The sequence below is a fragment of the Rhea americana genome, unplaced genomic scaffold (genome assembly GCF_003343005.1).
Source record: "Rhea americana isolate MKP2758 unplaced genomic scaffold, rheAme1 scaffold_110, whole genome shotgun sequence".
Classification (NCBI taxonomy): Eukaryota; Metazoa; Chordata; class Aves; order Rheiformes; family Rheidae; genus Rhea; species Rhea americana.
Genome location: NW_028185151.1, coordinates 145,893 through 160,504, shown reverse-complemented (window position 1 = coordinate 160,504; position 14,612 = coordinate 145,893). Strand labels below are relative to the sequence as shown.

The 14,612-nt window shown below is 35.8% G+C and overlaps 1 protein-coding gene across 3 annotated transcripts in view; it reads right to left on the bottom strand.

The window, feature by feature from the left end:
• Nucleotides 1-454: 454 nt before the first annotated feature.
• ARHGAP18 (Rho GTPase activating protein 18) overlaps nucleotides 455-14,612 on the bottom strand; it is a 38,900-nt gene continuing 24,742 nt past the window's right edge. Inside the window, exons 10-14 of one of the 3 annotated variants that reach the window (XM_085314004.1) lie at nucleotides 13,267-13,473; nucleotides 12,293-12,439; nucleotides 7,429-7,553; nucleotides 6,171-6,232; nucleotides 455-2,783 (exon numbers count right to left, since the gene is read on the bottom strand). In XM_085314004.1, coding sequence (XP_085170130.1) covers nucleotides 2,692-2,783; nucleotides 6,171-6,232; nucleotides 7,429-7,553; nucleotides 12,293-12,439; nucleotides 13,267-13,473 — 633 coding nt within the window. In that variant the 3' untranslated portion in view covers nucleotides 455-2,691. The other 2 variants (XM_085314023.1, XM_085314014.1) reach the window with 2 other exon arrangements.

Genomic DNA, 14,612 nt, shown 5'->3' with positions numbered 1-14,612 from the left:
TCTCCTTAATTATAACAGATTTTTTTTTTTTTTCAATCAGCTTACCTGCATGCCTTTGGGTCTTCTCTCGTGCCCCAACTTAATTCTTTGATTAAGAGGAAATAAGAGTCGGTATTTTCAGTAAATGCTGAGAGGGGAGCTGCTCTGTCACGAACGCCCAAGGATTGTTAGAGTAGGGTCTGACCCAAAGTGTGCAGTGACTGTAGTGTACTTCCAAACGAGCTCCTCTGCTAGACATACAAGTTTCAGTCCGTTAACCCCTCTCCCCTGTTTCCCTTCCCAGCAGGCAGATTGCAAGACTATATGCAACTAACTACATAACTTACCAATGTCTCTTTTTAGGTGCAAAAATACACACTACCTGCCAAGATACCAAGCACGATGTTAGCAGTCAGCACTCAGTGCTATTCGTGTACATCTTACACACAAATATAATAACRCAATGAGAAAAGAGTTCAGAAAAAAAAACATTTAATTATAAAAGCTTTTTAAATTAAAAAAGATAATGGCACTAAAACAGAAACAAAGTTATTTAAATGATCATAGACACAGGGCAGTCCTGTGCAATTTTATGCTGAAACTGTACAGCTGTTCCTATCATCTGCACTTCGCTCCTGATTAAAATAACATCTAGAGTTCCAGTAACAAGTAATCTTTTACAGAACATAAAGTATTATGAACACACATTTCTGTATTACATGACAAAAACACATTTACTAYATCAGATTCATAAATATTTACCTATTGTTTTTTCTGTTTACTGTTTTTCTACTCTATTCCTTACATATAAAGAACAGGAAGTAGGTTTGTTCTATTGACAAAAATGATTTGTCTTATGGGATTTGCCCATAACGGCACAGTGCAATGCCATGTAGGGGTACCCAGTTAGATGGGGCGTCAAGACCAGTATAGACACATTAGAACAATATTCCACTTTTCAGAATCCTTCAGAACAATACTTCCTTTCCATAATGACATAGCCTTGACTTTTAAGAACCAATGAATATTTATGCTCCCAAAATTGTTCGAACGCTGTGCCTAATTTTTCTGTGACCTTTCAGAGTTCTGTTTCATTGCTTACATATCAGATTGAGAGTMCCGGTTATTTTGAGAACACCACAGCGTCAAGGCCTGTACCAACACACAACAGTAAGTGTGCTCCTCCCCCCATTAGTGGCTTTGATCAAGTCAAAAAAAATCTAATTCAGGCCCTGATTGGATGTAGAATATTCCCTATGAGGTCAATTTAACTCTGTATGTGCACCAAAAGAAAATACATAGCTCCAAGGGTATAATTTCACAGTTGTTATTTCCGGTAGTCGGCATGCAGGTGTGAGCATTTAAGCGTGGATGAACAAGTTTACAAATAAACTGTAAAGTGTTAGACAAGTTAGTAGGCCCAGAGTATTGCTACAGGGCTAGGTGTCTGAAGCTACAGTTCACAGCACTTTGCACTGCATTAAGTTAATGTCGATCACCAGTGAATTCCATGGGGAACTTTCAGTTCTTCCCTACAAAGAGAAGGATTTGCAATAGTTCGCCTGATGGACTATTCATTTTTAAGTGGTTTAGACAGCATCCACCAACCTAAGGGAAATCCAAATTTGTTTTCTAGCTTGTCCAGGATGGGCCAGAGATACCAGGTATAAAGCTAATGGTAGTCACGTTGCGACATTATCCAAAAAGCATGAGTAAACTCTACAGTAAATCCTCACATTAATTTTGAGTGAAAGGTTTSCTAGCTACAAAATTCAAACTACAATTTCTCTCCACAGTTGTTTTACTCATCCTGAAAGTCTGTATTCTGCTAATAATTGGCAGTTTTTGGCAGTTCACAGAATGCTTTGCAATCTATGAGATGTTCAAGAAAAGTGAAACCAGTGTATGCAACATRGCCACATATAATTGCTGAAAAAAGGACACTGTCAAGAGTGGTGAGCTTTACAATGACTCACTTTGTCATATTGTCTTATTTTTTAAAAAAGTATCAGGAATACAATCAAAAAACCTGAGTAAGACTAAAAAACARTATTAAAAAGATCTAGCAAAAGAGCTGTATAGAAAGCATTCTTCACAGTTGKTTTTACATAGTTTTCATCAAACTTTACCTAAAAAGTGAAAAAATTGGACTTCCAAAGACAAAGACAGGATATATTGCATTGCAGTTGTTTCCTGTGAATTTCACACTTGGGAAATTCATGTGACTGGTTTTAAGTATTTTTAATACTGTACCATTCAGAAGTGCTGATMAGAATTTGGTTCTCCAGTGGATTAACACTGTAAAAACCTATATGAACACACACTTCTACACAAACAGACTGTAGATCTCTAATATAAAAAAATTAAACATCTGCTTGAAAAATAAATTCTTCCGAAACAAGATCTGTCAGATGGGAGTGTCATTAAGGTGGATTAGTTCCATTAAAATATTTAACTTACTTAGTCTCATCCCAAATATGAGCAGGAAAACTGTGCTATCTCTAATATTTTGCTGTAAGAAAAACTGAGAATTTACTGGTAATCACTGTTGTGTTTCTATTACCTTTTTTGTTTTTTTTTTTTTTTTAACTAGGTAAGATTCTATTAATTTATATATAATACAGTAGAATGGCGAAAGGACACATTATCCCTTTGAAACATTCAGCATTACAAAGTAAGTCCACAGGTTGTTCCTCTGCCCCAGTTGTGAACTTAGCTATTCTTAGATTTTATAACCCATTCAGCATTTGGGTTGAGTTGGTATAAGTCCTTCATGTAGGTATCATCATCAAGGCAGCGTTCTCCTAGTAAAAAGAGATATGTGGTTACATTAGTACCATAAATAAATAAACTTCCAAAATTCCTGTCACTCTTCTATTCCATTTAGATTTTCATGGCCTCTATAGTATTTAAAAAAGGACGACACATCTATAATCCAGAAGTAATCTGTTATCCTTCTCTTCCAGCTTGAAGAAGGAAGGGAATAGATGTAGAGCGAGAGGGAGAGCAGCAGCTATATTTGGGGAAGTTGTTTTCACTTCTGTAGCTCATTCTATGTCAGATTCAGAGCACGGGAACAAGTTGCCCAGAGAGGCTGTGGAGTCTCCTTTTCTGGAAATATTCAAAACCTGCTTGGACACGATCCTGTCTAACATGCTCTAGGTGACCCTGCTTGAGCAGGGAGGTTGGACTAGATGATCTCCAGAGGTCCCTTCCAATCTTAACCATTTGGTGATTCTGTGATTCTTCACACAATGAGCCCAACAGCTCCCCTGTGTGCAGGGTTTAGGAAAGGAGGTGCAATGCCCTGGTCTTCCTGTGGTTAAATCCAAATGCTAAGTACACATTTGAGCTGAAGTCCATTAAAATTTCCAGTCACTCTCCTTTTCTTAGATGGAAAGATCAAGCAGGGTTTGTCCTTGCTAAGGAGGCATTACTTTCTATCCTGCTCCCCTTGGTTAGGAGTGCCTGCTTAACACTTGCAGTGGTTATGGTCATAGAAAGGAAAAGTAGTACACTATTTTTGGTGTATAATGAACAACTGATTTATGTCTGATAGTTATTATGAAAACATATGCTGGTCCATCAAGATCTGCTTACACTTCCCATTCTCTCATAGGCACAGCCTCGTCTCATGCATTTCCAGCTCTGCATTATACCCCCTCTGTTACTCCACCATGCAAGTGTCAGGGTAGATGGCTGGTGGCCCCTCTAATCGGCCAGCCAGATGTTCCTAGATCTTGTGCTCCTGAAGTGGAAGACAAGCAGAGGTGCCCCACTGCAGCCAGATTGTCTGCCAGCTGTCTGGATTCCATGCTCAGCCATGCCCAGTCTCCCTCTGCTGTTTCTCTCCTTTCTCCTTASCAGTTGGTAGCCTGTTTTCCCTTCAGGCTTTTTATCCCAGTTTACATGACATGTACCATCCATACTCCTGACTTAGGCTTACTTGCCCACAYTGTTTAGCATGTTCAGGCATTGAGAGCATGGGGACAGTGGCTTCTCATTTCCTTGTCCAGTTCTGGCCATGAAGCAATGGCAGAAATCCTGTTCAATGCCCTAAAGTCCTACAGTGTACTCAGTACTCAAAAAATGTCTTGAGACTTCAGCAGCTCTGTTAGGGGACAAGATCACAGTATCGCTCAGGATGCAATTAAGAGCCTAAGTATAAGCTTATCAGTTTATTATGAGCCTGTTGAGTCTTCCTTCTTTTGGGCTCCCTTTACAGGAGTCAGTCACATCAGGCTGAATGTCAGAGTCAGTAGCAGAAAAACTAGAAACAGCGAAGTTCAGAATACATAGTTTACTTAAACCTGCAGAGCAGGTTAAAATAGAGAGTTGCTCTCTATACTTAAGAATTTTTGCTAAATTAATTAGGACTAGTATTATAAGAGCTAATTAAAGCTGAAATTCTCCAGTAATAAACTGTCGGACAAAGTAGGCTTCTAAGCATTCTACCCTATTGCCTAACAAATAGAAAATATATCTGTTGCTAGCCACATCTATGCTCTAAGAGGTGCACACATTTTCTGTCACATGTTTTATGTAATACTAAGTTGTTCCAGTTTCACTGAAAATCTGTTACAAACTTTTCTTCTACAATGTTAACACCTCTATACAATAAACAGGATACTCCCCTCCTTTAAAAAAGTCATACAAGTCTGGGAACACAAACTATGTTCAGGCATGAACAAATATACATACATATTGGATATGCAAGAAAACAGGTAATATATTAATCTGGCATCCAAATATCTCAGTAACTTTTTTTTTTTTTTGACTTCGGACTTACTGAAAAACTCAAACAAATTTGTAATAGAGAAAATACAAATGTATTATTTCAGTTTAAGTCTTCTGGTTGACATACAAAAACATTAAATTGATTTAAAGTAGTGATCGGGTACAGAGAAAAGTGCCAAAAGTAGCAATTACATGCAGGATTAGAATTCACAGTGTGCAGAAGTACTGAGTCTTCATGGAATTTTATAACTTCAGGTAAACTTTAATAGTCCACAGTTAGTAGGGAAAAAGCAAATGTAAATCCAATCCAATACTGTTTTCTAGTTTGTTTTTTTTTTTTAATTTGCTCAACACATGAAAGAAACTGATTAGAAACTGATTCTTAATGCAAAAATACTTCTGCATTCATTAAAGAAAATTTCAGAACTGCATTCAAAATAATACTTCGGCATTAACCTTGCTGATCTACTCTTTGTTTTAATCAGTAGTTACACAGAGCAAGAAAGATGAACAGTTAGAAAATTTCATCACTAGAAGATTAGGTTCTTTCCATTTTAGCAGTGACTTCCCCATAGTAACTTGTAATAAACACTCAAATGCAGAGCACGAAGGGCTGTAAGTTCTTTTATTATGCCTCAATTCAAAGAGATGAATAAGGTGAACTTCAGGCACTTTCCTGTCCAACCTTTCTATGGTTCTTCACTGTACATACATACCAGGATCACCTGCAACAACTGCTGTCTTCCTCTGGCAGAGATAATAAGATATTACTAACAATGATTACACCAACTTCTTTGCTTCCCTCTCCTCAAGGCTAACTTTCTGTGTTGTCATCAGGGTGAACTAAGGACTTGAATAAAAATGATTTAACCCCCAAAATCAGCTGGCAGGAAAATACACGTCAGGGAAACACAAAGCCCATAATCACATCTATATTTTAAACATTTCTCTCCCATTCAATGTTTGCCAATTACCTAGGGGAAAAAAAGAACAATATTCAGAATCACCTCTCCTCACCTTTGGCTGGATAGGAACAGAGAAAAAACTACCTAAATCCAACTTTATCTCAGCCAGCTAATGATAAATAGAAATACTTGGAAGGAGGAGGACAAAAGAGTGGAGCAGATACAAGCTTTAAACATTGCTAAACAGCGCTCAGGCCAGCAGATTATAGAAAAAAAAACTATTAAGTAAATAAATTTCCTGGTTACATGCAGTCCTTCTCCCTCCATAACAGCAATCTTTATCGCCATCAGCTGGCTCTGGACTAATATGCTGACATATGAGCCTGAGGATAATATGTGAACTGAAAGAGTACCCCCTTAATTCACTGTAATCTTTAAGGGGCAAATTCCTCTCCTGTTTACATCAGCATGCAATCACAGGGAAGTCCATGGACAAAGTGCCAAGGAATCCTATTCTAACAAAAGAAGTTGTTCAGAAGCCGTTCTTACCAATATTTCCTCCTATTTCATACAGAAAGACCTCTTCTTTCTTGAGTGTTTGGACATTTCCACTGTCAGGAACAAAACAAAATGATTAATTATGCTGCTAAAGAGCTTGTACACCAGCCATTTAAACATATCCAGGAAAAGTTACACTAGTGAAAGTCAACAGTGTACCAAGATATCCCTTCATGTTTTTACTCATTTACTGATACAATAAGTGAATAAGAATACACTTGCACACTAGTGCAAATGAACAATCTTGCAAATGAACAATAGAAACAGTAAAATAAGACAGACAGGAAGAAACTGAGGTTTTCAGAAAACAGTTTCATCTTTATTAGCAAGTAGCCTGATATTTACCCTCTAATTTTCTTTCATTTTCAAAGTAAGTACTCCCCTCACACATTTCATATTTCTGAAATAACCTTATAGTTAGGTAGGGGAAACCACATTCCTGCAGCTCTAAGAAGGAGAAAATAGACAGTGGAAGAATAAATCTCTCAATTACAAAAGGACTTTATTTTTCTCATTGCTTAACTGCAGACGTAAATGCTGAAGTATGGCCAGAAAATAACTTTACGTCAGAAGCATAAGCCACTGAAAATAACATTTAGAAAGAAACAGCTTCTTAATGCCAACTACTGTGCCACATTACCACCTTAGCACAGTTRTATGAAAATTATATGAAGATGTTATTTTGTACTAAATCTTTTTTGATTTCTTATTTTGCTCACATATACCAATAAATAGATACTATATACAGATAAGTAGATGTAGAGACTGAACTTAGACTTTAAACTCAGTTTTTCCCCTTTCTCAGTGGATTTGGATGACTCAAATGTAGCTTTCCTTTTAAATCACTACATGTGCACGACATTTTCTCATATTTATATTCCCATACTTAGACCACTGTTTTATACAAATGCAGTTTTTACAAAATATTTTCATTCCCTTTTCTTCATCCATTTGATTCTTAGATTTTTTTTCCTGGAGTTCCCCTCTAACTTCTTCCCAGAAAGTTACAAAAGTGTTCCTGGCCCAAATGACAAAATAGCAATTCATCTGGCGCTCGTATATTCCTGAAGGCCTTAATAGCTTTAGAAGCGTTAGAAACACTAATTCCTCAAGCATGTATTTGAACAGGCTAAATTAAGCCCAAAAGTTCAGTGACCTCACCTTGATTCCAACTGTTTTAAAWTTTTTTTCTTTATATTATGTATGAAAAGCCACTTGAAATGTTAACAAAGCAAAAACATGCTTGTACCTTTTCTGGCTGAGAAACCTGGCTACTATATCACCAGCTTTCAGTTCTTCTGTCAGCTGTATTGCCATGGAAACTTTTGAAAGATGAGGCGCTTGCACCCGTATCACTCCCTGAGGAACATCAGCCTGCAAAGCAATAACAAAGCTGCTAGCAGCTGGCTTTCAGGAGTTTTTCAAAATACTGTACGGAGTAAGTAACTTAGAACAATGCTCTGTAAGTATGCTTAACTATTGTCTACTTCACTGCAGAAATATGATAACTATGCAGTAATTTAGTACATTACATCAGACCTTCAAGCCTCTTTTTAATGATAAGAAGAACTTTAGAACAAAAGAACAGTAGTGTTTAATTATTTTTCAAAGATGGTAAGGGTAACAGTAATGATTACTGCTATATTAAGAACCCATTCTGGTATGATATGCAGCATATGAGACTGATATGGAAAGGACTTGCTGTGCTCCTGAAAGCCAGGCACGCCCACCCTCCCTCTCCCCTCTTCTCAGAAGAAGCCTTTCCAGTTTCATTTCACCTGAATTTGTTAAGAAAAAAAAATAACAACATATTCATGAGTCAGTCTAGTTTAAGTGATTCCTCTTTTCAAACACCATTTCCTTTTAAAGAACAAGTATTCAGCAGTGCATCTTTTTCTCCCCATTTCTTATTCTCCAGAATATATTCAGGCTAGGCAACCAGCAGGTCTGACTACATAATGGATTTGTGTTTTACTTCAACTCAGAAACCCATGATGATGAATATCAATCATACTAGTTATAGAGAAGGAGGGCTCCAAAGACTGTTTTTCTGTTCAACTTGCAATACATGACATTGAAATTACAAAAGGCATAATTTATTTGTGAATAAGGTCCTAATTTCTGTTCCTGAAAATCTTAAGATAATTTTTCTATTTGTATTACACTACTTATATGTACTCATTTTGACAGGAAAAGAAATGTAAAAACACCAGTAGTCAAGGTTGATTATAACAGTTCATTCTCTTTACTTGCAAGGTACTCATCTTGTTTCAAACTCTTAATTTTCAGAAGGACTTGAGTTTTGTATTATGAAAGAACCATAGCTATTTGGCTCTAGGATCTGGGGTRGGTCTCTTAGAGATTCTCCTGTTCCATTTTGCATGACAGAGAGGAATTAAATGACTAGTCARTATTTTTGCTAGTGACTCAGGTGACAGAATAGACCACACACGTGCAAATGATACCAAGCAGAAAGAGGGCACAAACATTTTGAAGAACTGGCATTCAAAATGATCTTGCTAAATGGGAGAAAAAGTCTGAAAGTGGGATGCAGTTCAGAGAGAACAACTGTATAGTGTTGCATCTGGTTTGGAAGAATCAGCTATACAGCTGCACAAAGACAAACAATTTAGCAGGTATCAATTCTTTAGTAAATAATCTGGGATTACAGTGGATCACAAATTTAGCAAAAGTCAGTAATGTTACACTGTGAAAATGCAAGCAGTCTATATAAACAGAAAGGGTARATGATGCTGTGGTTATTCTGCCTTGTATGAGATAGACCAGGAGCGTTGTGTTGTACCACTAACCACGTTCCGCCTTTCTATGGAACAATTGCCACATAGAAAGGAATGGAGCAACGGATGGTGCAAATCTGGCTATGATAGCTGAAAAATTTCCAGTCCTGAGGATATCTTTCTTTGCCTGACTAGAACACACTGCACTCCAACAGAAACAGAGACTTAATCCCTAGCACAAACCTGGGCCACAGACTTGTGTGCACAGATACCAGGAAAAGTGGTTAACCCACAAGAGGTTTCTAATACTAACCACTCCCAGCACTGTACTGGGAAGTCTTGCCCAACGTCTCCTCCCCTTTCCCAAGAAATACTATTTAATCTCTGGGGAAATATGATTGATTGAAAGGTCTCATCTGCTACTTAAGAGTGCAGATTTTGAGATATTTCTGAAGATTATGAAAGTGACCCAGGCCTTGTCCAGCTACAGTTAAATCATGTGTAGTGGGGCAAAGCCTGGTGTTGGAAATAGCTACTTTTACAAAGTTTTTATTCAGTTGCCAGCAAGAAAATGAACTCTCAGAAGATTCAGATAGTTTGCACTGGAGCTGTGATTCACCATAAATCTTGGTGCATCCTTTGCTGTCTAATAATGGAAAAGAAAGTAGCTCAGAAACTGCACATTAAAATCACCTCAATTTAAAATTAAGGCAATACAAACTGCAAATTGAAAAAATAAATTTTCAGGTATTTCCTGGACTACTTTCTTAAAGAACTGAGGCAAATTTACCTACTTGAAACTTATATAAAGTAATCATTTATGATGAAGCCATAATAATATTTGAGAATATGATTTTAGGAGTAATATGTTAAAGCATTCCATAATTTGGGTGCCTGAGAAATAAGCATGAAAGGACTTGTGAAAGGTACTGCCATTAATTTTTTTCAGAAAATCTCGTGAGATTTCTAAAGCTTGAAGAAAATTCTTGAATAGTAACTTTATATTTGGGTAAGAATATATTACTTGAGACTTCAATTTTAATTCTCTGGTGGATTAAAAAGGCATATTTTACTATAAAAGATCAAACTGAATTACTAGATATATATATATATATATTTAAAATTGCAACATCATTTGCCTATTTCAGTGTATTCTATTGTTATTTCCACTTTGAACAGGTGATGGCAGCATTCTTTTAAGTGTCACCTCATAACTCAGCTGAATTGTTTGCAAGGAATCCTCTTATTAGACAATATAAAACAAATATGTCAGTGTTAATAAGCTTTATTTTAAATTTTTTGATAAGCTGTGATTCTGTGTGTGTATTCCTTCAACTATATTCATATAAACACACAGATGTGAAAGTAAGGCAAAGTGAGGAATTAATCCATAGCAAACATTTACAGATGTGTCAAATACTCCATAGAAAATGAGTTAGGAACATTGGAAAATATGRCTGCAGCAGAGATAGTGGATGCAATGGCCTGAACGATCCAGCTTTTTGCAGACTCCACCACTAAACTTCTTTTGAAATGGTAAGGATGCAATTCTGCACTAACCATCTAAAAAACTATTTTCAAAACATTGGAAATATGCGCTGTAAGATGCTGCTACTCAAATAGTCACCTCTTAAACTTATTCTTTTACAAAGAGTGTCACTTCATGAACATTCTGCAGCATGAACATTCTTCACTAGGTATTTTTATGGTTACTGCATAGAAACATGTTTAAATATGCAATTGTTACAAAATATATTTCTGGCTTATAAATCACTGGTCCCTCAAACATGTACAATCTCCCCCATCCCATTTTTAAATTCTGTGGCACTCAAGCATTACCAAGCAAGTTATCGAGTCCACCTTTAAAATGTGTACATATACTTTAAATTTCTTTCCTGACTCTTTAAGAGAAGCCCCTCCCCAAGCTACAACCTACACAAAATAGGATTTGCTGTCGTCAAACAACAAAAAAAGTATACTTGCAAGAGCAAACCAATCAGACTTGTGGGATATTATATTCATATCCCCTATTATAATTTCTGGCTTAACAGCTTTAACAGTTTGCTATACATATACATGGTAAGAAAAAGACAACTTATGCCAATGCATTTTTACAAACTACCACAAGATGTCTCTAACTCACCAGAATCTTCAGTATGACTTCAAGCCACAAGATTATATTTTCACATCATTTAAATCTGATTTGTATTCACTGGGTTATGAGACTACACATATTTGCTGTTACCTGTTAATATATTTAAAGCAACCTTGCAAAGGTTACATCAGATGCATTGAAACACAGAAAGGAAGAATGAATATAAGAAACAGTGTTGTATAGGCCAATAAAATAAAATATATTTGTAACTATTAACTTAATTGAAATACAAACACTAAGTAATTGCTAGGTACATAAGATACTTTTCAGAAAAGTTTCCATGTCAGGGGAAACAGTTCAATTAAGAAATTCCTAAGGCACAGGAAAAATTCACGTTAAAATGCCACAGGACTTTTTTTATTATTATTATTTTTAAAGAAAAATGTGTGAAGAATGTTTGTTACATTGAAACATCTGCCTAGCCATCACTGAAGGCTCCAGTAGAAGGTAATTACTTGAAGAGATACTGAACTGTAGCTTGTATTTAGAGGGATAATATGGAAGTGGACACACAGACACTTATTAGCTGCCTAATAAGTAAATTTATCAGTTTTTGAATTCTCATCTTTGTACATGCTCCAGCATGCTCTTCTTTACAAGGAATATTTAAAGGTTCACTGAGGCAGAGTTCAGTGCTTTGGGAATTAGCTTTGTTTCCAATGACTATTAAAGATCAAATATTGAAATTTAGTAGAGATTTCAATACCAAATATTGAAACTGATTGAATTGAAACAGATATCAAATATTGAAATCTAGTAGTAAATAAATGCACGGTCTATTGTGAATTCCTTTGAGCAGAAATGCACCGAAACATAAGTACAATAATTCTGAATGTTGTCACAACACTTGTCCCCTATACAAATARAGAACTTCAGGTACTTTTGTCTCAGATGCCCAAACTGAAACTACCTGTGGGATATCATTTGTCAGAATACAGCTGTTTTGCAAAATTTGTGCAATAAATAATTTAATCAATTAACCAACCAGCCAGCCCACCCCCAAAGATGCATCTTGCTGTGAACCCATAAACTATGTAAGCTATACTAATTTACTACTTACTGAAATTGTCAATTAAAAAATATGCTAAATAAATCCTCACAGCTCCATTTCCACAGCCATATCCATAGTTTTAATATATATGAGAGTCTTATTAAACTTATTGTATCTTTTGRGTCTTATTAATCTTAATAACACATTTATCAGATGCATCTTTCCTTACATCATTAGGAGTCTTGTCTTGTTTCTCATGCTTTTCCCGGTCATAAGCCATCTTTTTCAGAAGTTTCTTCATAGCTTTGTCCTTTTTTTCCTTCTTTTGGCTTTCAGTGTTCTGTTTTCTCACTTGGTTAACAATAAACTTAGGAATCTAAATGAATATAGACAGTGAGTATGAATATCTGCATAACTTCCTTAACTATCAGAACTTTGTAAATTGACAGATTATGAGGTAGAATAGAAAAAAATAGTATCTATTTCTTGTAATAATTAAAGATTAAAATAATACAAGGCAATGAATTATTTTAGAAAATTTGCACTTGTGGTGTTACATTCCATGCAGCAAGCTCTCAATGGAATAAAGGCAGAATCAAGTCTTTATACAGTGCTTTTACTTTCCTCAGCCAAAAACATTCATTCAACACAGTCTGTGTGATGGTGATAATAGCCCTTCCATGCAAAGGTCAAGATTCTTTAAAGTTGCTGATGGACAACAAAGCCTKAAGTTCTTCAGCCAGTGCATGAGCCTGCCTGAAATTGTGGCTCAACTCCTTGTTTTATCAAAAYATGTTTTACTATTTCTTACATAATATGAAGTTGGCCCAAAAGAGAAATGGACTAAAACAGCACATCTTCTGCAAGGTAAGACATAAAGATCTTCAAGCAGAAAAGAATAAATTCCTTGTAAGAATGCATACTGATAGATCAATCACAAGTATCCCCCAAGGACTTATTTCTGAGTTCACGTATTATATACACAATCTTAACATCCTAACCACCACTGCTAATTCTACCATAACATGTAATGATTTTTATTTCACTCACTTAAGAGTTATCTCTGAGCAAAAACTCGTCAGGATGGGGCTGATCCTTCTCTATTTCATGGAAATAATTTCATAGTTCACATTAATTCTTTGTCCAGATGCCTTGCTTGTGAAGTTTATGATTTTTTTTTTTTTGCCCCTAAAGAATACTTACTGTCCAGAGAAGTTTTTGGTACTGAATCATAAAGCGCATGACATTTGCTGTTCCAGCTGCCATAACAAACTCGCTTTGTTCAATAGTCTTTGAGCCAAAACCGCGAAACGTGAAAAGGTTTGGGGCCATCACCATTGCAACGTTCTTTAGTGTCATTTTATTTTTATCTCGATGATCAATTACTCTTTGGAGGAATTCAAGCAGTACCTAAAATAATAGCAGAACTTGAACCTTATCTCTACACAACAAAAAGTTAGAGTGAAATATCATATTATATATCCTTGGAAAAGGCTCTTTATTCCTAATAAAACTATATTAATAGCAATCAATAATAGAGGAATTATGGATACATTTACTCATAAGACTGTAATGCAAATGTTGTTTCTTTTAACTAATGAAGTAAATCATTCTAGTTAATTTTGTGGATAACATTTCAAAAGCATTCAAGTGACTCTGAAGCCCTGCAGAGTAAGACTTTCAAAATACTTGTTATTTAAGAGCATAGGTAGCATCTCAAAGATGCTTTTGAAAACASTATTGTTGGCTTTTTCTAAATTAGAAGTGAACACAATAATGCCAGCTGTCGTGCTTTCCATGTGGCTAGTTCAGTCACGTATGCAACTCGTGTAAACCACTGAATTATGAATGACAGGTAGGCTGTTAGAAACTGTCAGTCTTCAATTAATTCACTTCCAGATATTTATAAATCAACTCAGGAGCCCTGCTGAGTGCTTCCACACAGTAAATACATTTAAAAATGAAGGCATGTTTAAATAATAAGAACTAATGGGATTTTTGCCCAGAATAGAAAGCGTCCAAGATCCTCTTCATCCTACACAATCTTGCAAATTTATTTTTGTTTGGAGCAATTTTAATAGTAAATATGTTCTGAGAAAAGATGAATAGCTTTGATACATGAGTACAAGCCAGACTGGAAGATTCCATGTAATGGGCTGCAAATACCAAGAGGAAGTATACATCTCTAGCTTATTGAGAATTGAAACAAAACAGCACATATAAAAGCTAGGAATAAAAACAAAGAGCTAAACCCATTCATTAAAAGCCAAATCTCATCCATAGTATTCCAATACTGTTTCTTTCTCCATTTAAATAATCAGTGACTGCTCCTGCAAAGAAGGAAATAAACTCGTAATAGAAGAGGTCGCTCACAGAGAGATTATTATTGCAATCTCTTGGAAAAATTTCAAGTCMTCCCCTCTTAAGAGTCATTTGGATGCTTGGAATTATGCTCCTAAATGGTATTTTTTTCTGAAGTTCTGCGATACATGAAAACAAAATAAACCACAAGTTTCAGCATTAAGTTTGAACTGAAAAAAAGAAAATCA